Source organism: Colias croceus, chromosome Z (genome assembly GCF_905220415.1).
Source record: "Colias croceus chromosome Z, ilColCroc2.1".
Taxonomy (NCBI): domain Eukaryota; kingdom Metazoa; phylum Arthropoda; class Insecta; order Lepidoptera; family Pieridae; genus Colias; species Colias croceus.
In genome coordinates this window covers 7,881,376-7,908,210 of record NC_059568.1, presented here as the reverse complement: position 1 = coordinate 7,908,210, position 26,835 = coordinate 7,881,376, and the positions used below count along the sequence as shown (strand labels likewise).

General features: G+C 31.8%; 3 protein-coding genes and 1 long non-coding RNA gene across 8 annotated transcripts; 3 read left to right on the top strand and 1 right to left on the bottom strand.

Annotated features, from left to right (window-relative positions):
* The first annotated feature begins 486 nt into the window (after positions 1–486).
* LOC123705148 (band 7 protein AAEL010189) lies at positions 487–12,893 on the top strand. Of its 2 annotated transcripts, none has more exons than XM_045653799.1 (7): positions 487–578; positions 892–1,001; positions 5,608–5,680; positions 5,797–5,879; positions 7,182–7,441; positions 10,596–10,776; positions 11,805–12,893. In XM_045653799.1, exons 1-7 carry the CDS (start codon positions 557–559, stop codon positions 11,901–11,903), a joined length of 828 nt encoding a protein of 275 aa, XP_045509755.1. In that variant the 5' UTR covers positions 487–556; the 3' UTR covers positions 11,904–12,893. The 2 variants fall into 2 exon arrangements, with proteins under 2 accessions (XP_045509755.1, XP_045509754.1); XM_045653798.1 differs by lacking the exon at positions 487–578 and adding an exon at positions 707–823.
* A 3,326-nt stretch (positions 12,894–16,219) lies between these two features.
* Positions 16,220–19,639, top strand: LOC123705147 (rRNA-processing protein UTP23 homolog). 4 transcript variants are annotated; one of them, XM_045653797.1, is made up of 3 exons: positions 16,220–16,274; positions 16,660–16,790; positions 18,601–19,639. In XM_045653797.1, the coding sequence occupies exons 2-3, from the start codon at positions 16,671–16,673 to the stop codon at positions 19,225–19,227; spliced, it is 747 nt and encodes a 248-aa protein (XP_045509753.1). In that variant the 5' UTR covers positions 16,220–16,274; positions 16,660–16,670; the 3' UTR covers positions 19,228–19,639. The 4 variants fall into 4 exon arrangements, with proteins under 4 accessions (XP_045509753.1, XP_045509750.1, XP_045509751.1 ...); XM_045653794.1 differs by lacking the exon at positions 16,220–16,274 and adding an exon at positions 16,281–16,398; XM_045653795.1 differs by lacking the exon at positions 16,220–16,274 and adding an exon at positions 16,293–16,426.
* LOC123705482 lies at positions 19,393–24,316 on the bottom strand. Its single transcript, XM_045654266.1, has 8 exons — positions 24,306–24,316; positions 23,586–23,697; positions 22,832–22,925; positions 21,318–22,372; positions 21,112–21,204; positions 20,839–21,016; positions 20,202–20,340; positions 19,393–20,119 (listed from the first exon to the last, which is right to left on the bottom strand). Exons 1-8 carry the CDS (start codon positions 24,314–24,316, stop codon positions 19,570–19,572), a joined length of 2,232 nt encoding a protein of 743 aa, XP_045510222.1. The 3' UTR covers positions 19,393–19,569.
* A 964-nt stretch (positions 24,317–25,280) lies between these two features.
* LOC123705146 lies at positions 25,281–26,043 on the top strand. Its single transcript, XR_006753263.1, has 2 exons — positions 25,281–25,585; positions 25,972–26,043. It is a non-coding gene; the product is annotated as an uncharacterized LOC123705146 (long non-coding RNA).
* The last annotated feature ends 792 nt before the right edge of the window (positions 26,044–26,835 follow it).

The following is a 26,835-nucleotide window of genomic DNA, read 5'->3' as shown; positions in this document are numbered from 1 at the left end:
TGCCCAAACTCAACGTCGGCTTGGGGAGGAACGCTACAAATCTTCTCTCAAAGAATAACTAATAAGTACGCAATCTAACCTCTCAATCATAAAACATAGTATTAATCTTTGATATAAATAGCAGTGAACTTTTCTTTAAAACAAACTTCCAGTTAAAAATATATCGTTCTACAGTAAAAAATGCTATCGATTTATTAACAAATATACAATTTAAAAAAAATTCTATTACAAGTTCCAAAAACATAAGGTCAAATCAATTAATAATAAAAAAGCTTTGGATGGGTTTTTCTCGCGATAATCTAACGTGTCTGTGTTGAAAATGTACGTTTTCGTCTTATTATTTAAAATTCATTATGGAAAGAGAGTCTCCCTTTGAGCGAGCTTTTCTGAGTAGGCATTAAAGCTGATTTTGCATAAACCACCCATACGTCCTCTGATAACGGAGGGTTTATTTAGTCTGTGACGCCGCAGCCTCCTGGCAGTGAAGTCCAGGCTGTAGAGGCGGGCGGACGTGCGGAAGGGCCGCAATCTGGCTCGCTATTCCGACTCGACGACTATGGTGGTGACTGAAACGTCAAGTAAGTATACTCGCCAGTATTTTGCGTCACTTTGAAATATTCCATTACAAACAATATTCCCCCGAGTAGTCGATTCTCACATGAATTTTTTATGGAAACACACTTGTAGTATACGCGTGTCAGTCGTCGATAAATTGCCTTCGGAGTATTACGTTTATTGTTATAATTATTTGTTACATTTGACCGAATGACGACGATATTGGAAATGACTAGCCGACAGCAGCTCTATCCAACGATAGCATCGTGTACTTAATTTTAATTTTACGATTAACTTAGTTCGCTACAACTTTTCTAAACTTTTATTATGTTTCAGCTAATGACGATAACGATGCCGAATCCAAAACTTGCGGGAAGATCCTGGTGGTCCTGTCATGGATTCTAGTCATTGTGACTATGCCATTCTCGCTTTTCATTTGTTTCAAGGTATATATACATTTTTTATTAGCTTTGCGTTAAATTAAGGCATTGTTTAAAATCAACTATTTTATTATTGTTGTGGTATTGAATAAATATATTTTTTTCTTACTCGCTTCTTATTTTTTTCTGTTATCCAATTTTATAATCTTCCTATTTTAGTTAGCAGTGTAATAAAATATTTAAAACTTTTAAAAATAATTTTTATTTTATAATAATTTATTTTGTGTTTGCATTTGCGAATGTATTTGTATAGCAGCAAGAACAGCCTTTTTTACGGATTTTATTTACTTTTTATTGCAGAAGCTTTACATTGAGTTAACATGTTAGTTTGTTGCACTTGCATTCAGGTGAACATTTCCTGGTGTCCCTGTAGGCTGAAACCCTACGGGAACAGATATATTTTCTTCGCGAGCTTCTAAAAGCCAATAGAGTCATAATATGTGCCAAATTTTATATTTATTGCGGTCGCTTTATCGCCTTTATATCAAATATCGATACTCTCCAATACCGTCTTCAATCATAATAGCATTTTTGTAATATTGTGGTAAGATTTGAACATAATATAGAGGAAAGAATTTAAAAGCTCGTTTGATAATTTGACCAAATTTACTTTAGTAGTCAATACATTTTTGGCATTGAATGGAAAAATATTATAAATTATTTTATTATTACATATTTAGTAAACATTTAAAAATGTCTAAGAAAATTGAGTGGCGCGAAGCCCTCTTCTTTCGCAATCATGTAGCGATGCGTTTCGCGTAGGCCACTACACGAATAAGAAAATAATACATATTAAACATGAAACAATTAATAATGATCATAATATTTTAAATTGATTTATGCAAGCAAAAATAATATAAATTACAGGAGTTAAAGAGTATGTTTAATGTTATTAAACAATTTTGTAGTAAAATAATGACCGAATTCAGTTTTATAAAACATATACTCTTAAGTTTGTATAATATTTTATTTTATACGAACCAATTTTTGTGTTCTTGACAACAGATTAATTTGAATTCACTTACAAACTCCTTGAAAATGAGCTTTTGAAGAGCGTCGAAAAATTCAAGGTGAGAAAAATTGACTGACTAGGCGTTCATTCCCTTTGACGGGAATAATCAGATAAAAATACTCGATATACAGATTAGGCGAAATTGTATAAAATTATTGTTCAAAATAAATATTGGAAAATTCCGCGATTTCCCTTCCCAATTTCGAATAGAATTACAAGATTATTTGGTAGTTAAACATTTATCAGAACCACTGTATACTGTATAGGGTAACAAGGTAGTGTGAAATATATTTTACTGAAGAAATAACGCTTATCCATACTTAATAGGATTATAAATGCGAAAGTAACTCTGTCTGTCTGTCTGTTACTCAACCACGCCTTAACTACTGAACCAATTTGCATGAAATTTGGTATAGAGATATTTTGATACCCGAGAAAGGACATAGGATAGGTTTTATCCCGGAAATCCCACGGGTACGGGAACTATGCGGGTTTTTCTTTGACTGCGCGGGCGATGCCGCTGGTGGAAAGCTTTACTATAATATAATTCAGAGTAGGTACCTTATCGGTTACCGTATCCTTTAAATTAACATCAAAACTTGAAAACAGTCATTTGCAACAGGCATTTGAAAATAACGATTTAAAAATCCTGAAAAAAAAATTGTAACGTAAATATTGTAGTACTGTATCCGCCAGCACGCACTTGGCCAGCGCAGCGTGGTGGATTATGGCCTGTACCCTCATGTCACGGAGGCCCGTGTCCCAGCAGTGGGAACTTATAAGGGCCGATGATGATGATGATGATGATGATATATTGTAGTACTGCAGAATGTACTTTATGAACCTATGTTTAATAGTTAACCTAGTTTTAATAGCAAAATTTCAAATGACTATTTTTTAGTTTACTTTACATAATACAAATGCATGTTTGATATTGCCCTCTACGAGAATTAAGTAGAAGATGCTTTATCTAAAATCTATCATCGCGATTATGATAACAAAAGTGTATAAGAATAGGCACTCGGCTCAAACCACATTAGCAATTTTGATTGGCATTTTATAGCATCATACGCTTGGGTGATTTTTAAGTATTAAAACTATAAAAATATGAAGTAAGCAAGCGTATTTTAATGTACGCACTGTATAGACCCTTAATTTATTTATTTTATGTAGGTATAACTGTAGATTTTAGTTTATATCGCGTTATATATTTATAAGCTAACGACAAAAGAATTAAAATTATTATCATTTAAATTTTGTCGATCTTTTTTAGATTGCACGTAATTGTTTTTTGTTTTGTTATAAATCTTAATTTGGTGTTACATAATATATACCGGTATAATTATTGTTCCTCCTTTCTATATGTAACTATTTTTTACCACAATGAACCATGGCATAGCAAAAGTAATAAATAAATAATCAAAATCAGCAATGTCGCCTATGGTAGTAGATAAATTCTTGGCATTTCCACGAAGCATGATTCAAGGAACTCTTTACATACTGCAGCTTGTAAGCACTTTCCATCAAAGAGAAAACTGTTAGATAGTTTATGCCCGATGAAAAACATTTCACATGCACGTGTAAATATCATGAACATACCTTCGATTAGAATTAAAGGATGAATCATTTTTAAAGGCAAAACCTTTCGCGTTTTCCGTCGCATGCAAGTTGCAACTAACTGACTGGGAGATCGTAAAGGGGTCGCGTTTACATACATATTCATTCTCTCAATGCAAAATTTCTAGATATATAGAAAAATAGTACATTGAAAAATTCACTCAATGGGATTTGTACAATCCCTGCATTCGAACACTGCGAAACATTGTGAATTAACACCTGTTCCTATTCCCACAGTTATTATTCGTTCAAGAATGAAAAATAATATTACATCATATATTATATTATACCTGAAATCATAGAACAGCGATAGTCGGTTTAAACTACGAGTCGCTATCACAATTATATTGTATTCTAACTAGGTTGCAGGTTTCCTCGCAATGTCTTTGAGTCAAGTTTCAATTTTCCCTTCGTATCTCCTGCAAAATAGAGGTATCTTATTTTATCTAAATTGAAGAGTATAGTTGCTTTGCTTGTGCATAAAAGACGTAGATACTTACTTATTCAACATATTTTTTCATATAATATAACAGATATGATTAATTATAATAACATACTACACGTACTTATGTTTTTAATTAGTCACGGGAAGGTACACAATATTCTTTTCATGAAAAGAATACTGAACACCCTATTCAGTAAATTGAAAAGCCATGTAAGGGTCTTATTTCTATAATTTTTTATAACGTAAAAAAAGTCTTTCAGATGTGACATAATCTATTTACACAAAATATTATTTGATCTTAAAGAGAATTCTTTAACAACTTTCTTCTAAAAATAACCACAATTTAAGAGACGTCGCTACTGGAAAGTATATTTCTCTGAAGCGTTATTATTATTTATTGACATAATATACTCTTGAGACCTTCGAAGTACCTACACGATCCAAGAAAACATCATATTTCTAGGTTTATAGCTACATGCAAGATATCCAGCGGTTTAATGTGGATATCAGGTTCGTTGCGGGTAAAACAAAGTCTATATTTAACTTAGCTATCTCACTTTCTAAGTTAAATTAGTTCACAGTAATGACTAATGATATTGGAATCTTAAAGCGTTGAGTTTATTTTTAATGTCATCAATTAAAGCGGAAATCACAGCGGAAATTACAGAAAATGTGACAGAGATTTGATACAAAGTAATTTTAATACCTAGATGAATGTATCAAATGAAGATGCTTCTTTTCATATGCAAGTAAAATTATTATTCTCTTTTGGTTTAATATATTTATTGCAAATTGTTATTTCTTGGTCGGTTTTGGAATGATACGATTAGGTTAGATTATGAGATAATTTCATAACTCTATCTGTCCTGTAAATATTTCGCTTTCAGTTATTAAAGTTATCTACTTTTAAATTAAATTTCTTGCAAACAATTCTCTTTGTATTGCCATCATTTACACGTTAAAGTAGATGTTCTAAGCCTCTCTATGTAATAATCTATATTAAAATAAAAACGAATCGCTAAATGTGTTGCTAATGGCAATAGAGCTTTTTTAACGTTTTTTTAAGGCACAAGGATTGTTTTTATGGAAAAAAAACATGGAAACGAGGATATCCCATATAGTATGGGAATAAGGCAGTACAAAGTCTGCCGAGGCAGCTAAACATTCTATAAAATCGCTTCGTTACGACGTGAAATAAATAAATGAAAAGGGGTTGATTTTCGCAGCTCACATCACAAAAAATTGCCGATCGCATAATTTATTCTAATATTTTAACGATCTTCGCTACATAAGGCCAATTGACAGAAATCCCCAATGAATTAAAAAGTGATTATAACTCAAATGACCCAATTGAAATGACCCAATGACTGCATATTAAAATCCATTTTATGTCAGCCTTCGGACAGACATGGGGGGCGAGGTTTTGATTCATAATATTAAGAACTTATTAAGATATTTAAAGGCTACCTATAACTGAAAGATTTTTAGGTTTCCACGTTTATGAAAAAAACAAAAGCTAAAATGGTAAATATTTTTAGGTCGTTCAAGAGTACGAGAGGGCTGTCATTTTTCGTTTGGGCCGTTTGCTTACCGGAGGCGCTAAGGGCCCAGGTAAGTATTACATATTATAATAAACTATGAGTAAGTATAAAAAATAACAAGTATAATATATAATACATATTGAAAAAGCATTTTGTTGTTACCCTTAACAAATTTCTATTCAACAGGAATATTCTTTATATTACCATGTATTGATTCTTACGCAAGAGTCGACCTGCGCACGAGGACGTATGATGTGCCACCTCAGGAAGTAAGTTCTGGATAAAATACTAAAAGATAAAATATACACAATTTTAAAGAATACTTCATTTCAAAAGTTATATATTTTACATGTATATAAATCAATTTATCTACTTTTAATAGAATCTCATACTAAGCTTTATTTATTATGCTGTCCCTGAACATAGATGTAAGATTACGGTAACAGCCACTATAAATAAACAAGATTAGGGCATTACGGTAGAGTCAAATAATATTGAATTAAATATATTAACTGTAACGGTAACTTTAAAAGAAAGAAAGCATTTAAAACTTTGAGGCAAAACACAACTGTATAAACCTACAAGGACTACCTACGATTAATTTAAAATATAATACAAACAAAGAGAAATTTTCAAGGGCCGCAATTAATTGCCTTATAATTGTTCAAATATTTAATCGACTTCAAACTTCAAATACCATAAATTAAAACTTCAAACATGCCACTTAAATCTAAAAATACATCACCATTCACTGGTACGATATGTTCCGTTTGACAGTAATGATAGGTTTATAAAATTCAGTATTCGTTTCACAATTTCCTTGACAAAGGCTTTAATGGCCTCAGTATATGCGCTATAATTTGCCAGCTGCTAACGTTTGCAACTGAAATTCACTTTTATGCAAGATATCTATTATGCAGGAAGTTTAGCTATTCGCTTTGCAAATATAATATAAATCAATTATTTTAACTAGGTCTTTTCTAGCACAGCAATCAATACCTACTCTCTCGATAAGTAAATAAGCTGAAAAGGTTCATTTAAAACGTCGAGTGCTCTTTCAGCAAAGCCTGGTTCATAAATTTATTCACTGCAGATAAAAAATATTTTTCGCTTCAGTAAAACATTGTTAAATACGATGATTCGTTATGTAGGAATATTACAATTTTACATTTTAACTATAGCTTCGCATTGAAAGGGTATAAGCTACTAATGTAATGTTAAAAGGTAACTAGATAATTAAATTTACGTGGAAAAGCATCACCACGCGCTAACGCGCTAACAAATTTATCTCCAGTTTCAACTCAATTGCACACAGCGATAAACATTCTTTCCGTTTTCCGGATTTATGAGTCTATTATCGAATTTCGTACACATTGTAATATCACGACCTCAATCAGTGCCGGCACCGATCGACTACATCGGATTATAATTAATTATTGTTCTAATATTTATGTGTGTATTATATATCTAGACTATATCCAATAGTCAATAAAATGACTAGGAAAATTAATAGGTACAACAATACCAAAGAGGTGTATCCATATAAGGTATTCGTCTTTCCACAAATCTAGGTTCTAACTAAGGACTCCGTGACGGTGTCAGTGGATGCCGTTGTGTACTACCGTGTACACAACGCCACGATTTCCATCGCTAACGTGGAGAACGCTCACCACTCCACCCGGCTCCTGGCCCAGACGACGCTGCGCAACACCATGGGAACCCGCCCCTTGCATGAAATTCTGAGCGAACGCGAGACCATTTCTGGCAACATGCAGCTGTCTTTGGATGAAGCTACCGAGGCATGGGGCATCAAGGTGGAGCGCGTTGAAATGTACGTAACTACTAATATATAATTATATAACTAAGTCGTGTTCTAAATTCTAATCGCACTAAATACTCACGTTATGTAATCAATTATCACTAAGCCAGAAATAATTGGAGGTTTGAATTTCAATGTATAAATCAATGAATCGCTCTATCTTAATGCGCTATTTTAGGTATTTCATGTCTTTGTTATAACTAGCTAAATAACATAAATTGTACTATAAATTATGAATTATTAGATTCTATTGTAATACGTGCTTGCAATGATGAGATGATGATAATATATTATGATTTCGTAAACACCCAATTCGGTAGAGTAAATTTAAATTAAAAATATCAAACTTATTGATAGATAAATATGTATCAAAATATCAACAGAAAACAAAGACTCTTGTAGAAATTTACGTTCGACGTGGTTCGACGTTAGAACAAAAGTTTCTCACAACGTGTTATTTACGAATCAATAATTGTCAATTGTCGGAAAACTAGGTTAATAACATAGAAGGATTTTCATAATACGTCACAAATTATTTACATATTTTGTAGGATAATAAAAGTTATTGCTTTCTCGTCAATAATGTACTTATCTAATTTTATTCACAATATTATAATGGGTACAAAAACGAATATAAATGTATCACTACTTAAACACAATTTTAAATCGTTCTATAAGAAATCATTGTAACTCTGCAACTAAAATTAAAAATACTTCCTACATAATTTACTTAATGAACGTCTTATTATTCGCAAAATCAAGCTGATAATATAAACATTATGTTGTAGCTACTTCCCGAATTCAATGGCCAATTAATCACCCTGACACCAACATAAATGTTTTCAATGCTTCGTGCAAATCAATACTTACAAGTTACAATGTAAAAATAACGAACTTATTGTTTAAGTATCGGGTCAACTCAATTGACGTCCATAAATAAAATAGTTTTAACTCTAATTACTGAAGTTTCTTTACAACTTGCATACTGTGAGTTACGCTTTTTTCTTAGTTATGAACATAGATGAAAAAAATATTTTCTTTACAATTATTATCGTTCACTAATTAATGAAGTTTCATTACAGTTGACATTGGGGAAAATTATGTAAAATCTAATTTTAAAATATACGTGAGGCAAACACTACGCTATTGATTTTGTTCACAATTAGTAAGAAACTAGGTACTCTTCTTTTATTAAGGTGCGGCCAATTCAAATGATTTAATGTAATGTACCCTTGTCATAACTTTAGCATATCTGACAGAATTAGGCTTAAGGGCTCCGATATTTAAGGCGTTATTTGCCTTTATTTTTTATTCCTGTTTAATACTAGATAAAAAAGGAAAGATATTTGTTGTATTGAATTAAATATCCTTACCTATATAATAATCTATTAAACTAACAGCCTACTCCAGATATACTTTTTAAACCATTAAAAATTCCATTGTTTAAAAATGTCATGCCACCGGATATTGTCGATGGGCTTCCGAGTTTTATTTTATACTAGTGGTGCGCCCCGGCTTCGCCCGTGGACATAGGCTACCTTTTATTTCGCAATAAAAGGTAGCCTATGTCCTTTCTCGGGTATCAAAATATCTCCATACCAAATTTCATGCAAATTGGTTCAGTAGTTTAGGCGTGATTGAGTAACAGACAGACAGACAGAGTTACTTTCGCATTTATAATATAAGTATGGATTTTTTTTTATATCATTTCTTTTATGAATATCGCACAGTATCTATATTATAAACATGTAGGACGTAGGTAGTATGAAATAATAATATGATGGATGCGCAAATGTTTTGTTCGGCAAAGCTTTTAGTGTTCATTCATATTGATTAACAACTATTTCAACATGATTTTATAGAAGCATTATTATACAGTACATCGTAAAATTGCTACTGAAACTAATTCCCTACCCGTAAAACAAAGGTTGTTGACCGGACCGCACAGAGAACAAAACTTATATAATATTTGAAGTAAGTAAAACATAATAGGCTGGCCGGAAGGTTTTCATGCTCCGTGAGTTTGTAGGTATAACAAAAATAAATATATAGTAAAGACATAAGATAAGATGCATTATATTTTTATTATATTATAATATTATATTGCATTCGTAAATTGTCCTTTGTCAAAGTACAATACCCTATATTCTAGATTCATAACAAATGGAAATCATCCATTTCCCGGGACGCTCAGTTGACCTAAATCGAAAAACTGTGTTGCACTATATTATGATATATGCTATTGTTTCACCATTTTTTCGTACAACCTTTTTTAGGGTAATTGTTTGACAGATTATGCAAGAATTGTTAGTGAATACGCCATTTAAACCTAACACTTAAAGCTTAGGTAAGGTTTTTAGGGAAGTTCACTTGTTGTTTCTCTTCATATGAGAAAATCGCATAAATAGTTATATAATGTAAATTGGAGCTACCTGCGAGGATTAATCAATGCCTTTATGCAGAATGCGTAATGCGGCTACTCTACTTACAATGCAGATTCAGGTAGCCTGTGCCAGCATCATTAAAACAGACATCTCCCAACAATAATTGTTCGGGGCACTAACAAAAGTAGCCTCTCAACATTTTCTGAAGATGTTACCATTTAGGACGACAAATTTTCGTTTGTCCATTGTTTATATTTGAAATAAAATTTATTCAGAGTATGAACCTAAATAAATGCGCTACCGTCTGTTATTTCGGTGTTTCGGTAATATCTAATTATACCTAACGTCTATTAATGTAATGTATTGTTTATGTTATATCAATATTATTAAGGTCATTTTATTTGACGATAATTAAATATATTAATTTTAATAATAAATTACTTTTACATTTTACTTTTTCCACGTACAAAGTTCACATTAAATTGAAAATTAGGTCTTTGCAAGCTGCTTCATTAAAATTAATGAGCGTGGTCGTTGTTAAAGCAAGCTGTATTGGAAATCCTGTCCGGCTTGGCGTAGGTATAAGGGTACAGCGTTTAACACCAATAATGTTCGAGGATATGTAGCGAGGAATGTGTTTGTAAAGTAGCAATCATATCGCTTCATTTAGTTTGAAGTTTGAAGCGTTTAGCGTTTGAAGCTATACTATTGGTTATTTGCAAACACATTCCTCGTACATTATTGGTGGAAAAGCAACCTAATAGGTAAGTATTATATTATAGCAAGGACGTGCGCCTGCCCGTGCAGCTGCAGCGCGCCATGGCGGCGGAGGCCGAGGCAGCTCGCGAGGCTCGCGCTAAAGTGATTGCCGCTGAGGGGGAGCAGAAGGCCTCCAGGGCCCTGCGCGAAGCCTCTGAAGTCATTGGCGACAGCCCTGCCGCACTTCAACTGCGTTACCTGCAGGTTGTATTCTGTTGTATTTGTATGTGATATTGTAGGTATTTTGTGTAGCCGTATTATCTGTAGCATAGGAAGTTAATAGGAAAATATTATGGCGTCGCAATTATAAAAGCGAGAAGCAAGAGCATATTTCTGACCGGATTATATCTTGGAAAAAAGTTCCTACTTCAATAGAATATAACATTGTAACTTTCCGAACAATCCATTGATGAACTGTTGAGGATAAAACTTACAACTGCCTCGTTGCATTTAAATTTTTACAGATTATTAGTCAGTAATGAAAGCTTCAAATTGTTCTCATTTAAGTGAATAATGTATTGGGGTAACTATAGGAAATTTTCAATTAATGCAAAGAAGTAAAAAACTTGCCAATGATATTAAGATAGTCAGTAAATCTAAATATAATAAGTGACTATAAACAGAAGAGTGTGAATAATTTCAATTTAGCTGACAGTATGTTAGTTAGTAATTAAAAATCAGAGAAGTGTTGTTTACTTAATGGAACGCTATTATTTAGTAGGTATGTCGTTCGACATAATATAGAATTCGCTGGCTGATAATTTATGATACTTACGTACTTATTTATACTTTATTTTATTAAGTATTTAAATCCCATTGCAGGATTGCAAATTGCCATCAAATTACATTCAATGTAGTAGCGTTCAATGCAGGGATTGTAAATCGCAATTTTCGTATTACACTCGTGTGACTGAACATCTGTTAAATGAACCAATATTATATTACTTACTTACAGCAAATTGTTTTTGACCTTTAGTTAATGATTTTATCGTGGGAGTCGAGTATAGTTACTTCATTGCAAAATGATCACGTTAATAGAGGGAGTGTTGCCTTACTGTAAGAGTGTAAGATTAAAGTATCGTATTCTAGATCCATGCTATTTATTTGTAGCTATATTTTTTAACAAGGAAGACTCGTAAGTTTTACTTAACAAAATAGGTAATGTCTCGGGGATTGTGCTAACAGATTATGTGTACTTGGACAGTTTTAACTTAAAATATACATTTTTACAGACTTTGAATACAATCTCGGCTGAGAAGAATTCTACAATTGTATTCCCGCTGCCGATTGATCTCCTCACTTACTTTATAAAAGCAAAGGAAGAATCTTAAACGACGACTCGGTCTGATTACCGATATATTATGATGACTCAGAATTATAATTGATTTTAGATATCTCTATCAGTCGTAGGTACTTATATATTAACTCGAAAATAGATGTTGATTACTCAAAAAATGGTACAAAAAAAAAAAACAATATTGCTAATCATCAAAGGATGATAATATATAATAAAATATTAAAAAAATCTAGTCGATATGTCTATTTACTATTATGCACTTTAAAATATATTTTGTCGTTGAATATGCTCTTATAAAGTTGAATATTATAAAGTTTAAAGTTGCAATGTTAATTTAAGAAAATCTATATTATATTTATATGCGTATAAAACTTGAGTAGAAATCATGTATTTACATATCAAACTGAATTCTTAATGTGGTAAAAAAAATTAGAAACATAGACGCTTGATATATTGATAATAAACTTGATAATTATTATTATTGTATACGTTCTAAAATGTTATTCTTGTTGTATGTCGTTAGCAGATAGTGCACTACGATGCTTAATTTACTATTTAGATATTTACATGTTTCAATGTTTAATTGATAACACAGATGTATCAACTGAATGTGTAGCTTTTCTGTCTATTTAACTGTAGCTCAATAGGTATACAAATAATACAGTCTAGAAGAGTCTTAGAAGTAGAGATGGTAAATTCAAATCTAAACATACAAATTGTCTTTTTACTACTCTATAAATTGTTAAGTAATTATTTTTAATGATGTAACAATAAAAATGTAGTTTTTCGAATATCATATTCGCAGATGTTTGTAATAGAAATAGATCGTGAATTTGAATGTTTTGAATTGTAATAAGTGTCTACTGCATAATTATATGCATTTTATTAGTATTTATAATTAATAATAGATCAAATACATTATTATAGTTGTTACATCAGTGGTTTGAGCCCACCACTGTTATGTAAACACTATGTATAATTTATGTAATTTTTGTGTCTATTTATGAAAAATAAAATTAAGTACTAACTGGTGTTTTCGTATTATTCGAATTCGTAAATAACACTTTACGATTTAAATTCAAACACAAATCTTACGATAGTATGGGAAAATAATTATACTTACACAATACGATTTTTAGGATACCTAGTTACTTTATAAAACATATTCAAGAAATACCAACTTACCTATATTTTAAACATAATATACAATTTTCAGGTACTTAATTAGCATTTCATTTTTACCTATAGGTACCTACACATATTATTATCAGTACATAGTACAGGGTGTCTCAAAAGAAAGTTTATATTTTGTGGATGAATAAAAAAAAAGTAAGCGGTGTATTGAAAAAATGTTTATTAATTATTAAAGTGCATAATATGGGAATTTATTTCTTAAAAATAATATCGTCCAAATGCAGTCCATTGCGTTCACGGCACTCATTTAATCGAACACTAAAATTATTTATGACAGCTCGGCAGGTAGACACAGTGATGGCTGCCATTTCGTGTCGGATATTTTCTTTTAAATGCACTAGAGAAGTTGGTTTTTTGGCATACACTTTAGATTTAAGATACCCCCACAAGAAAAAGTCCATGGGAGTTAAATCAGGGCTGCGTGGAGGCCAATTTATATCACCTCTCCTAGAGATCAATTTTCCCGAAAAAATTTCATGAATTCGAGGTAAAGACATATTGGATGTGTGTGATGTAGCTCCGTCTTGCTGCAACCATGTTCTCTGGTTATAGCCAGGAAAGTTTTGCAGTGCAGGCACTAAAAACTCGTCTACCATCGCTCTGAATTTACTGTAACTGCACGCCCCCTTTCGTCTTCGAAAAAGTAAGGGCCAATAATTCCTCGCTAATTTCTATTCTTGATAATTTCTTGTGGGGGTATCTTAAATCTAAAGTGTATACCAACAAATCAACTTCTCTAGAGCATTTAAAAGAAAATATCCAGCACGAAATGGCAGCCATCACTGTGTCTACCTGCCGAGCTGTCATAAATACTGTAATTTTACTGTTCGATTAAATGAGTGCCGTGAACGCAATGGACTGCATTTGGACGATATTATTTTTAAGAAATAAATTCCCATATTATGCACTTTAATAATTAATAAACATTTTTTCAATACACCGCTTACTTTTTTTTTATTCATCCACAAAATATAAACTTTCTTTTGAGACACCCTGTATAAAACAAAGTCGCTCTCCAGACTCCACCCTCTGTGTCTGAAGCTAAGATCTTTAAGGTTACCTACGCAAGAGACTATAATGGTACCTAGTTTTTTTTTTTTATAGAGATTTTCGAAAGACGTTTTAGTATTTCTATAATTTATTAGGATTTAGACAAAGCGGACGATGCTGCGGGCGGAAAGCTAGTAAAGCTATAAATTAGTGATTTCTTTTTTCACGACAAATATCCAACTACCTACCCATGTACCTATACCTTATACTGATACCATGAATATCATTTTCAGAATAGGTTACAGACTATAGAACGAATGTTGTAAATGGTGAAATTTCTTAGTGTGTAGATTTACTTAGGATTTTCCGCAGGGGTCTATTTTAGACCTTTATTACCGCCATCACCGCTGTAAGTTTTTACAGCCGCTTACGTACAAAAAATTATGCATCATAACAATAATAAATTTAAAACTCACCAACCATATCCTATGGAATTATCCTAAAAGAAGGGGAAGCCGATAATGATATTACCTATCTAGATAGATAATATAGAATAGAAACCATATACAGGGTGTCCCAGCAACGGTATAAGTACTAAGGAGGTTATAGTTTTGCATACGCTGAGTTTGTAAAAAATACTTACTTATAAAATTCCAGACAATTTTTTTTACAAAAAGATGAGTTCTTAAAACTCTATGTGTACACCCCTAACAAGCAACCCGCTCAATTTTGCCACCCGCACGTGAGCTATCGCTTAAGATTATGTTTTCATAGACAAAATGCTCACATCAGCGAAGCGGCATATGCCGGCTGCGCGAAGCTAGAAATGAAAACATGGATTTTATGGAAAAATTAAGTAATTTTGTTGTATAAGTATTTTTAACGTGATCAGTTCCAAGTGTCTTCGCGCTTAGTATACCAATAGTGGGACATCCTGTATACGTATATTTTGTTTTACAAAAATCGTTTATTAAAACAAATTAAAGATTAGGAAGCATACAAAGAAAATATGTATTATTAAATACGTATTACTTCATACCAAGCTTCATATCTATCTATCAAATACAACAATAATAATTTTGCCATAATTTGATAATTCCTGCAATATTTTTTTTTTATCACCGCACTTGAGTTCCTTTGGTAATTAATTATATTAAGCTGAATGTGTTGGTAAGCGCAAAACTCGAGAACGGCTGGACCGATTTCGTTAATTCTTTTTTATAATATTCTTTGAAGTAGGACGGGGCTGGTTCTTATGGAGAGAAAACGTAAACATATACCACGGGCAAAGCCGGGCGGACCGCTACATAATTATAAAAAAACACGCTCACTCGAAGACAATATTTTCACATGTCATTTTCTCTTTGCACAAAATTAAATTTCAAATTGTTTATGTACCTACTTTACCTAAAAACATCCTGTAGAAAAACGTGTTCATAAAAATATGGTTCATAACGGCTGTTTTCCAATTTACAGAGCATAATGCAACTCAGTGGCGCACAATACTGAATTATGCTGATGCTTAATTGGAACGTGAAACGCACCAGCAGGTTGCGCTAAGTTCAGTGTTGAAAAAAAATATTCATAGAGTTAGCAATAACCTCATTAATGTGTAAATAAAGTGGTATACATAATTACATAATAATTGGTTGAAAACTATTTACCTACGGTTATTTTAGGTAATTTTGATTTTTATTATTTCATTAACATTTTTTTCAATGTTTGTACCTTCATCCATACTTATATTTATTTTTTTAAGCACAATTTGAATTAACTTTGATTATTTCGAAAAAAACTACAATGAAACGAAAGCTTTAAATTTTTTTCCAACAATTAATAATTACTAACGCACTGGTTGTTCCTTCATCCCTTTCACACCAACTTGCCAAGTTAGGTGTGAAAGGGAAAAAAAAACAACCAAGCCTCATTCTAGGTCATACCTTTCCGTGACAAGTCAACGTTCATAGTGCAATCTCCAGTGTATTAGATAGGTATAAGCTTCTTGCTCTAGTGCTGTAATTGGAAAACACGGATTATTATTAACTCGATGCTTTGAAAAAGTCTACGCAGTATTTTAGTTACTCTGTAATTTCCGCCATGCCGTAGCTAAGAAACACAAAAAAGAAATCAAATTATCAATGTCTCAATGTCAAATCTGAGTTTGACAGTGCATTGAAATATAGAAATTTTGATTTCTGACTGTCACAACAATTGACACGAGGTAATAATTAAAAGAAATCCTATTTTTATTTCATATTTTAGCTCAGTTTACATTAGATTTTAATATTAAAATCATAATATTATGTATACACTTAATCTAAAATACTACTGTAATCTATAAACAAGTTAGTAATTTGCAATTGCTTATTCAGTGTAAGTAAGTAATAACTACATTCTAAGTTGCTGACTTGTTTTTAGTTTTTACTTATTTAGTAACTGGACTAGATAATCACATGCGGCATATATTTACTAAAATATACCCTGACTACAATTGAATTATCAGAAGCAATTATTAATGTCATAATATTAAATATATCTTGTACTCACATCTTGTTGAGTCTTATACTCACTTGCAGTTATTTATATCGATAAGTTTATTTTTTCAGAGCCGTTTAAAATGAAAATTGCAAGGTATAAGAAAGCACAAAAGTACTTAAAATTCTACTACAATAATTATGGATTCCACCAACCCTATCAGGTGTTGATTGATGGGACTTTTTGTTTTGCTGCATTCAAAGTAAGTTATTTACTTATTACACTAATTAATGCAATTCCAATCAGTGTGAAAGTTTATAATGGATGTATTTATTACTCCTTCACAAAAAAAGCATCTAATCAGATGTGTATGTATTTGGTATGGAAAGATATTCATTATAGTCTGGATTAGCATATTATATCCTACATTTAATCCAGGTAACAAATGAGTAAAGCTAGAACCCAACTACTTAGTAACAAATTCTATTTATTATCTTTCCAGTAATCAATCGCTAGTTGAGTAATTTCAATGTATGAATTATGTTTACAATATTCACATGTTAATGTACTTTGTTAGATAGTGGAGCGCCGTAAGGTTTATACCTCGGAATCCAGGGCCAGTCAATGAATCTTAATATAAACCTTGAAAATATGTTTTTAATAGTATATAGAAAAATGTTAAAAAAAAAATTTTTCGCGCTCTCAATTTTTTAAAAATTATTATAAACAATTATTAATTTTTTGGAGTTTTCATTGATTTATATTAGTCAAAAGTCATATTTTAAAAAGAACAATTACTATTACAAACTTGAAAACTTGATCTTGGATCTGTAGGGACCGCAGATATACCGATGAAGGTCGGGTTGGAGAATAGAGGGGATAACAGCAGCTGTTCGGTATTGTTCATGGCGGGCCCTCACAGGATAGTACACGTTGTAACTTGCTAGACTTAATACGTAGCTGTTGTTTTCGTTCCGAAAAATATTTATTTCAGACTAGATTTCCGCCCGCGGCTTCGCCCGCGTTTGCAAAGGAAAACCCGCATAGTTCCCGTTTCCGTGGGATTTCCGGGATAAAAACTATCCTATGTGCTAATCCAAGTTACCCTCTATATGTGTGCTAAATTTCATTGTAATTGGTTCAGTAGTTTTTACATGAAAGAGTAACAAACATCCATATATCCATACTTACAAACTTTCGCCTTTATAATATATATTAAGATATTTATTTATTAAAAATTAATGTTAATAATTACTGAACATTACTGAGTTTTAAAAACTTTGAAAATAGGGGCTTAAATTGTAAGTATTTGTTTTTCATTTATATTATGCATATATGCATATAAAAATATAAGTTTGATATGTGAAGACAAAAGTGAATATTGTCGCAATATTTATAAAAGAATTGTAGGCGTGTTAGATATTTTAGTAGCTCAGGGAACTAAATAGGCTAAATATCACGCGGATTGTTACATGCGTTTAAAAACAACGCTAAAACAGACTCAGAGGGAGAAAAAAATTCATCCAGTAACAATGCAAGTAGATGCAGCAATGGAGCAGATTTTCAAATATATTGAACTATTGAAGAAAATAATGATTGTCAATTTTCACTCGCAGAATTAAAAACAACCTACAATCTAAGTATATCAACGAGATCGACGACGACGACAACAATGTACAATGATGTAACAATGTGTTTAGTTAATGATAATTTTTTTTTTGTAACTTATTTTTTACGATACCTAATCTAATAAATTAACATTGAAGTTACTCTGCACATATAATTTATTACAAATAAAATTAAATTTTTCACTATAAACACTTTTTCCCCCTTCCGCCTCTCATTTTTCAGTAAATTGTTGTTAAAAATTGTTGTAAGATCGGTCAAATTTTTTTTTTTAACTTTTTTATTTGAGGTTTTAATAATGCAGTCTCATACTTGATATACAGATTCATTGACTGGCCCTGGGTTCCGAGGTTTGACCATTTTTATGCCTTACGGCACTCTACTAAGATATAACTCCATAAAACAAATTTATAGATATTTCTCATATGTTTGTGATTATATTTCAGGAGCACATCAACATAAAGGATCAGATACCAAAGTACCTCAATGGGAAAGTAAAACTGCTGACTACTAGGTGCATCATAAAGGAAACTGAGAAAGTCGCTAAGAAGGCGCAAGGAGCATTGACAATCTTAAAACAATTTGGCTTGCATGAGTGCGACCATAAAGAACCTCTAGCAGGTTCTGATTGTATCATGTCTATGATTGGTAAATGTAACGATAAGCATTATATCCTAGCTACTCAGGATCGAGATTTACAAGACAAACTCCAAAGAAAAGCTGGTGTTCCACTTCTCTACCTTCACAACAAATCACCCACGTTACAGAAACCATCAAAAGCCAGCTACAGTAAAGCTGGACAAGTATTAACAGCTGACGCCCACATATTTATAAGCGAAACACAAAATGAAATATTGAAGAATATGAAAAAAGCCCTCGGTGTTGAAGAACCCAAATTACCAGAGAAAAAAATTATTAAAAAACCACACAACCCTAATCCGCTATCCTGCAAAAAGAAGAAAAAACCAGATGCCAATAAAATGAAAAAAGATAGCGGTGTAAAGGAAGGGAAAGTAAGAAAGAGAAAGAAAAATAAACAAAATAAAATTCGAATAGGCGTACAAAACAAATAAATTATGTATTATATAATATGAGGTACTGTACATTATTTCATTTTATATACATGTCTAAAATACCTTGACTAGTTTAAAATTTAAATAATTCTTATGGTTCTCTAGATCAAGCAAATAGGTTTATATTGTTGTAGGGGTTTACTTCGAAAACAATAAAACTAAAACTTTCAGAGAACAAATCTTTATTTGTAACTTAACCTTAAAACAAAACAAACTTACAAACAGAAAATTAGAACAGAGTCAGATAAATCCAAAAAAATGTTTCTGATGTACATTATGTATTATTGTAATGTATACAACTAAAACATATTAGTGCAAGGTCGCGCTTTTCAATCAATAATGTTATTTACGAGATTTATAAAAATGATTCGCATTTTCTAATATCTTATGTATTTCAGTTACACTTTTAGATATTGACATATTTGAATCATATGGCGTTGAGACCTCTGAAATTTCAACTATCTCAGTATCAATTATTTCATCACTTTTCAAATGCATCCCTATATTTAACTTTAAACTTATGTGACCAGTTCTAAACAATATGTAAATATTTGCTTGATCAATTACTCTTAGAGAAAAGAAATCGTTTATTTTAACCACCTTCATTCTTATTTGGAATGGTTTAAATTGTTGCAACATCTTAGCAGCCTTTGCTTTGACAAAATTTTCAAACTCTATGACAAGCATTTCTTCATTTATTGGTTTCTCATTTTCTTCAGTGTCTAATAAATGCGGGGACAGCAAATTTCGTTGGACCTCATTGACTTTTACCTTGTTGTCAATATAGGCATTTTCAAAAACAGGTGGTTCATTTAATGTATGCCATTTCCAACGACTTGGCGGAGCAATTTTCTCATCAATAATTATACCTTCAGATTGATTATATTTCAACCTGAAAAAAAATGTACCAGTATCAAATAATTGTATACAGTTAAGTTAGTAATTGAAAAAATAACTAATTTATTCTTATTCACCTTACTTTACCAGTGTGATCATAGACAATCCCATGTCCCAAGTGATCAAAACATGCTAAAACTGTAATTGGCCTTTTTGTGTTAAATTTATATTCATCATTATTGCCATAAATGATGTATCTTTGTTTGACATTTATATCTGTTAAGAAAATATTAATTATAATTCAACTTCTCTCACCTCACTAGTAAATAATAGTAGTAGTACTAGTATCACTTCTATTGTTACAAATCTACTACCAATTTATAAAGAGAAAATATTTGTAACTAGCTTCCGCCCGCGACTCCGTCCGCGCGGATATCGGTCTTCGCGTGGATGGTTCATTTTTCCATTTTGAGTAACTCTGACAATGACATCCTTTATAAAAAAATCACTTAATTGGGTTTGATATCGATCCAGTAACACCCCCTGCTATTTATTTTTTCAATATATTCAATGTACTTACAGAATTGACCCTTCTACCTTAACTTCTACAGATTTATTATAAGTAGTATAATATACGGGTGTCCCGTTTGCGTTGCCGGTTAATAATTAATATTATGTTCAATCATAGTATGGGTAGATTTGAACTATGTATTTATAGGTCTGAGTTTATTTACGATTTATCTCTAATCATGTTATACCAAGAGTTATACATACCTTCACTATTAAAAAAATCTAAGGCAATTAGCCCATTTTTGTAAAACCATTTCCCACATCCATTTTCATAAAGCTCGGCTAATACTTCGCCAGTATCATAAAATAAAACTCTTTCTTTACGATGGTTTTTAAACCAATCAAATTGTGGATATGCAGGTATCATTTTGTAAATATTCATCTAAATAAATAAACATTTCTATTATTTACCTTTTAACAACAAAGAAAATATTTAATACTTAGGGTATTAAATTTATATAATTATATTATACTTACCTTTCGCATTATTTTAATTGTTGGTAACTTAGTCCAGCCCTTATCTATAAACTCTCTATTTGAAAGCTCGTATCTTATTATTCCTTTAGTATCCTATAAGTGCAAAAATAAGTACCTACAGATTTATCTTTGTCTGTATTGCAATATACATCAATAGTGAAGGTCGCCACCATAATTTGTGACTGAGGAGTTTAAAACATACAAACCTTAGAGGGCTTTTCCTTCAGATCTTCTAAAGGTGTAGCATCCATTTGCTGAATTGCCTCATCATCGGGGATTGCAAAATTATATTGTTTTCTAAAAACTAGTGGTTCCATTGAAGGTTTTGTCATTTTGTAATGTGGATCTAAATGTACTATTTTTGTACCACGAATCATTTCATTCGGTTCAGAATGTTCCGGTGCGCACTCTAAAATACTTTCTGAATCTTCCGAAACTACTTGCTTTTTTGCCTTGGGAAGAGCTGGGAGGCTATCAATTTGAGGAAGTACAATTTCACCCGGCTTTTCTTGTTTCTTTTTGGTCTTCCGTTCTTTTATCAATCGCAATATAGTACGATCGTCAGAAATTGTTTTAGGTGATGTTTTCGTGCCCTTCTTAACAGGTTTTGTTATGCTTATTTGTGGAGTTAATGTTTTCTTCTGCGCACATGGTGGACAGGGCATATGTTTTATGACGGGCATCTCTAAAGAAACTTTCGGTTGAAAGTCCTTTTTATGCTCTACAAAATATCTACACATACAGGGGGTTTCCTCCTCTGCAGACGCGACTTCTTTGCAAATACTCAGGTCATCCATCATTTCTAATACTTTGTTATTAGTTTCTACCTCAAGCATACTATCCGTTGATTTATCAAACTCTGCTTGAAGTGAAATGTTGTCTATACAAGGACTTGTTGTAGGTGAGGATGATTTTATTAAACTCACAAGTTTTTTAAGCTCAGCTTCTGAACTTTCATCGAAACTTAGTCTGTTACCACATATTATGTTCTGATTTTGTACAAAGGTTTGCAACAAATGTTTTGCTGAACACCACCAAGACCTGTATGCATCTAGTCGACTTTCATTTTGTTTTACTCTACATGTAATAAATTTCTCCAATAAATATAGGCATCTCTTACACTTGTTTTTAAAATTAGATCTTTTACAGTGTTCACATACAGCTAATACTTCATTTTTCCTTATAATATTAACATTATCCAATAAATTACGAATACATTGTATTGTTTTTTCACATTGGTAGCATTTTGTTTTGTATTGACCTGTATTATAAAAATGGTGATATTAATTAGTAAGTATGTCTTACAGTCATTGGGTAACTAAGTACCTCTTTAAAAAGTACCTATGGATTTATGTGTAGTTCATGGGATGGAATAGTATGTACAATGTACACTATATATTATTTAGAATTATATTTTAAATTCTTCCATTGTTAAAGAGTAAATACTTAGTTAACTGAATGATAATAATTATGAAAAATAAGCTAGTTATTTAAAAAGAGCGTGTGTGCCAAGCTCACGTTTCAGAAGTGAAACTTCTTTGGCAAGATTCAAAGACAGTAAAATCGTCGCCTTACTCCATGACGTGACGGTATTGACATGATGTGACCCTGAAATTTTACTCTCAAAACGCCTATAGAAGTTTCACTTCAAAAACTTGACGAACCCGTGACCTCTATCGCGTGTAGTTAGGTTTAAAATTTAAAAATAAAAATTACTGACATAGTTCTACTACGTAGTCGATTTTTTTTATTTCTTTGTTACCAATGTTGTGGATAACCACGCTTCGTACATTCTTCCCGCTTGCACTTATTATCTGAAATTTGAAATTATATTGATACTAGCTTTCGGTTCGGTTCGCCCCGGCTTCGCCCGTGGTACCTACATGTTTACGTTTTTTTTTTTATAAAAACTATCCTATCTCTCAAGTTGGATCGAACTGCACATTTTATATTGTATATTAAGATTAAAGGGAACCATGTAATTTGATATTAAGTAGGTAACTAATGTAGTTTAAAAAAAACTTTACTTATACCTAATTGTTTTAAATAATATTCCCATTCTGCAGGACATAACTAAGGAAGTACGAAACCTAAACTATTATAAATAAGGTACCTATCTGAGAAATAATAATTGTATTTACGAGTGCGACAGTAACTATATGCTGAGTAAACCCCCTCTACATTTCACTCAGCGCTACTGCACAGAATTAATATAGGAACGCTACACTAGCGTGCTTCCAAGTTCCCGTTCCCGTGGGATTTTCGGGATAAAAACTAGTATCCTAACTAGTTATGTCCGTGAGTTTTTTCCCGGACATACAAATAGAAAAAAAAATAAAAACTATTATTGGTTTCGGTATCTATTGTAAATCACGCTGCGGTTTTATTTTATTTAAGTATAGATATAGTATAATCTTTACCATACCCTAAATACTACATACTTACTAGAGAGTAAGTAATTAGGTGCTACATACCGGATCAACATTGTTATACACATAAATTAAAAGCCCAGACATTTTTAAATTAACCACTTGTTTGAATTCACTCTGACAGGAGGCTTTGCAATGCGAGCAACATCGTGTAGCTCTGAAAATAGGATTGATTAATATCTATTTGATAGTGTTTGAAAACAAATAGAAGGTCAATGCCATCATAACATTATACACACTTCATAAATATAATGAACCTATACATAAAATGCCTACCAACGTATTTATTTTCTTCTACAGCTGCTAGCTGTAATAAATATTTTTGTAAGTTTGATTAGAATATGTAATACATATTTAATATATAGATAATAGGTAATATTTTGTTATATCCTAACAAAATATTATGTAATGTATTTCATATTGTAATATTTATACTTGGTTATACAATTATATAAAATACCAATGTGACAACCCTGCGCCTCCCGAGTTTAGCGTGCGCTCTTAAACGCCGCGAGTTGACCTACTGCATATACTTCAGAATAGAGCGGGCACGGGCCCGGGTGGCGCGCGGTGAGCGTTCGCAGTTCGCACTTCGCCCACTCTCCGCGGTCGCGCCACAATAACCAGTAAGAAAACTTCATACAAACGTTCGAAATGGCTCACTCTGCGATCGCTTGGCAGGCAACCACACTAGGCGGCCGCTTGTCTTAATTAATATTTTTAATAATTATTATTATGGTACACAACGAAAACCTTGGCACATACCTTAAACTCATTTTGTTGACAATTAATTTACATTTACAATTTAATTAAATAAACTTAAACAATATAACATTATTCTCGTTATTATTTTAAAAAGTAAAACTATGAATGTACGTGTCATAAGTTATCATAGGTATTTACAACTATTTTGAAATTATGTTAGATTGACAGTTTTTTACTTATAAAAATTGCCTTACTAATATATTTTACAACCACAACGCAGGAGGATACACATTACACAATAAGTATTAATAGTTGTGGTATTCTTGGTATTAATATACGTTTGATAGCGTTTAATTGCGGTTATAATTATATAGGTTGTGTATATAGGGCTTATCTACCTTTTTTTTTACTTTTTTCTATTATCCATTTATATACGGCGAGGGGCGGCCGTGGTGTGGGCGCAAGAAGCTTATATCCTCTAATACACTGGAGATTGCACTATGACCATTAACTTGAAACAAGAAACTATGACATTCAATGACGTCAGTCATGTTTTTTGTCTCTTTCTGTCGAGTGACCATGCTGGTTTGTAAATTCAGGATTTTTCAAAATAGAAAAAACTAAAAATCATGGTCTATAAATAATAACGACATATATTTTTAACAGTATTTATATTATAATATTATGGTCATACTTTATAGGTACATACAATTTTAATTGGTATAGAATGGTAGTTTTAAATAACTTTTGGCTACAAAGCTTGGATATGAACCGATATATTATTATAGCATAACATCCTTTGTAAATAGAGGAAAGTTGTGTTTTGCATCAGATGCTGTTTACCAAATTGTAAGCTACTCAGATCTTCTTTTTAAACGCGTTGCTTTGACGGGTCAATTTCAAGCCAAAATCATCAAAGAAAAACTGTTTATAGCAGCCTTGCACAAATTACAGCTAACTTTACAAAGTTTATTTTTCAAAAGGTATTTTTTTCTGGGTCGTAATCCTCAGTAACCTTGATGGGCACATACAGTGCGACATAAAAGAGATGAAATTAATTAATTTGGAACTAATTTTTTTTTCATTATCTGGCAACCCTGAATTATCAATGCAGCTGTCAAGTTGAATAAAAATTTGTTGTTTATTTGGTGAAGTTGAGATAAAATTGTTATTTTAAACAAGAAATTTACTCAAAAAAGGAGAAATCATGAAAAAGGTTAAACGTAGCGGTGTCCGTGATGCCATATATAAAGTTTTCATTCGGTGTTTCTCATAATTTCAAGCTGAAAAACGAGAAAAATATTTGGAAAACGTTTACAGACGTACAGCAGATTATACCGGTGAGATTCCATTTATTTTTGCCCAGTACTACGTAAAATAGAATATTCCATTAGTGACGAGTGTTTAATGTACGTATCTATGGCGATTATTACGTTTTTGAAATTTAATTTGAGGTTATTTGTATGTAAACAAAAACTAGTTTTTATAGTGCGACCAGCACAATTTGAGTCAAGAAGTTATATCCAATCCAACCAGCCTTAAATAGTATAGTGATAACTATTTTCATACAGCTATCTATGAATCCTTACTTGCTACTTACTAGAGTGGACGCAGGGATCCAAAGTGAGTCTTGGCCTCCGACATAAAAAAAAAATAGTTTTAAGCTACTAAATAAATATGTTAAATGTACTATTTGATTTTATTCATCTTAATTCGTTTGTTATAGGGGTTTCTGAAAGCACAGTACGCAGGATAGTGGAGCAAGGGAGTAAAAATGAAGGAGAATATCTACAAAAAAGAAATAAAAATACATATTTAGTTTTCAAATCACCTTGTTTTTTTTACCTGACGGACCCAGAAGGAGCGTAATATGTTTGAGCCTTAGGTTTGAGCTGTATGTATGTATGTTTGTTTGTTCGTATGTTTGATTCTATGTGCGCCTCTGCAGTCTAAATGGCTTGACCGATTTCTATAAACTAATTCCAAATACATTTAAGTAAAATTTGACCTAGGTAGGTCATTTAAAATACTAATGTATTTTTGTCTTAAATTTACACGATGATGAATGAAACAACTTTAAATCGCGGTATTTATTACTTTTTATTTTTTTGATTTTTATTCTATAGTATCAAGATTGCTTGCGTCGCAGTATCAGTGTTGCTATATGAGCGACGGTGGCGCCCTCATTTTTTGTCATCTCTTTTGTGTCGCACTGTATATTTCTTTTTATTTTACTTTTTGGAAAGCTGAAATACGTAAAACAAAAAAATATGAGGTAAGTTAAAAAAGTATAAATTTCAATGTAAAAACGAACAATCTTATAACTACATGTGAGTGCAATACCGATGTCGTGTGTTGTTTCATTACTAGTAACAATCTATAAAATGGTGTTCTAAATTTTCATCATAATATTGTTATTACAATATATTCTCTTCGATATCCATAAAAACTCGTCATCATGGTTACCTTACTTGTTAAATTTGTTTATTGAAAACTTGTTGAAAAATGATAAAGTATTATGGAAATAACAAATTTAACATGACTGCTTACTAAAATGATGCTAAATTAGATAATTTTTGCCATTGAAATG

Bases quoted from the DNA above. Each gene is read 5' to 3' on its own strand.
- LOC123705147 (XM_045653797.1), top strand. From the start codon at position 16,671: ATGAAAATTGCAAGGTATAAGAAAGCACAAAAGTACTTAAAATTCTAC. The intron at 16,791-18,600 runs GTAAGTTATTTA...ATTATATTTCAG, and splicing joins TTTGTTTTGCTGCATTCAAA to GAGCACATCAACATAAAGGA.
- LOC123705482 (XM_045654266.1), bottom strand. The intron at 21,205-21,317 runs GTTTGTATGTTT...TTGCACTTATAG, and splicing joins TGAAGGAAAAGCCCTCTAAG to GATACTAAAGGAATAATAAG. The intron at 20,120-20,201 runs GTGAATAAGAAT...ATTTTTTTTCAG, and splicing joins GATCACACTGGTAAAGTAAG to GTTGAAATATAATCAATCTG.
- LOC123705148 (XM_045653798.1), top strand. From the start codon at position 766: ATGACGACGATATTGGAAATGACTAGCCGACAGCAGCTCTATCCAACG. The intron at 7,442-10,595 runs GTACGTAACTAC...ATTATATTATAG, and splicing joins AAGGTGGAGCGCGTTGAAAT to CAAGGACGTGCGCCTGCCCG. The intron at 10,777-11,804 runs GTTGTATTCTGT...ACATTTTTACAG, and splicing joins TTCAACTGCGTTACCTGCAG to ACTTTGAATACAATCTCGGC.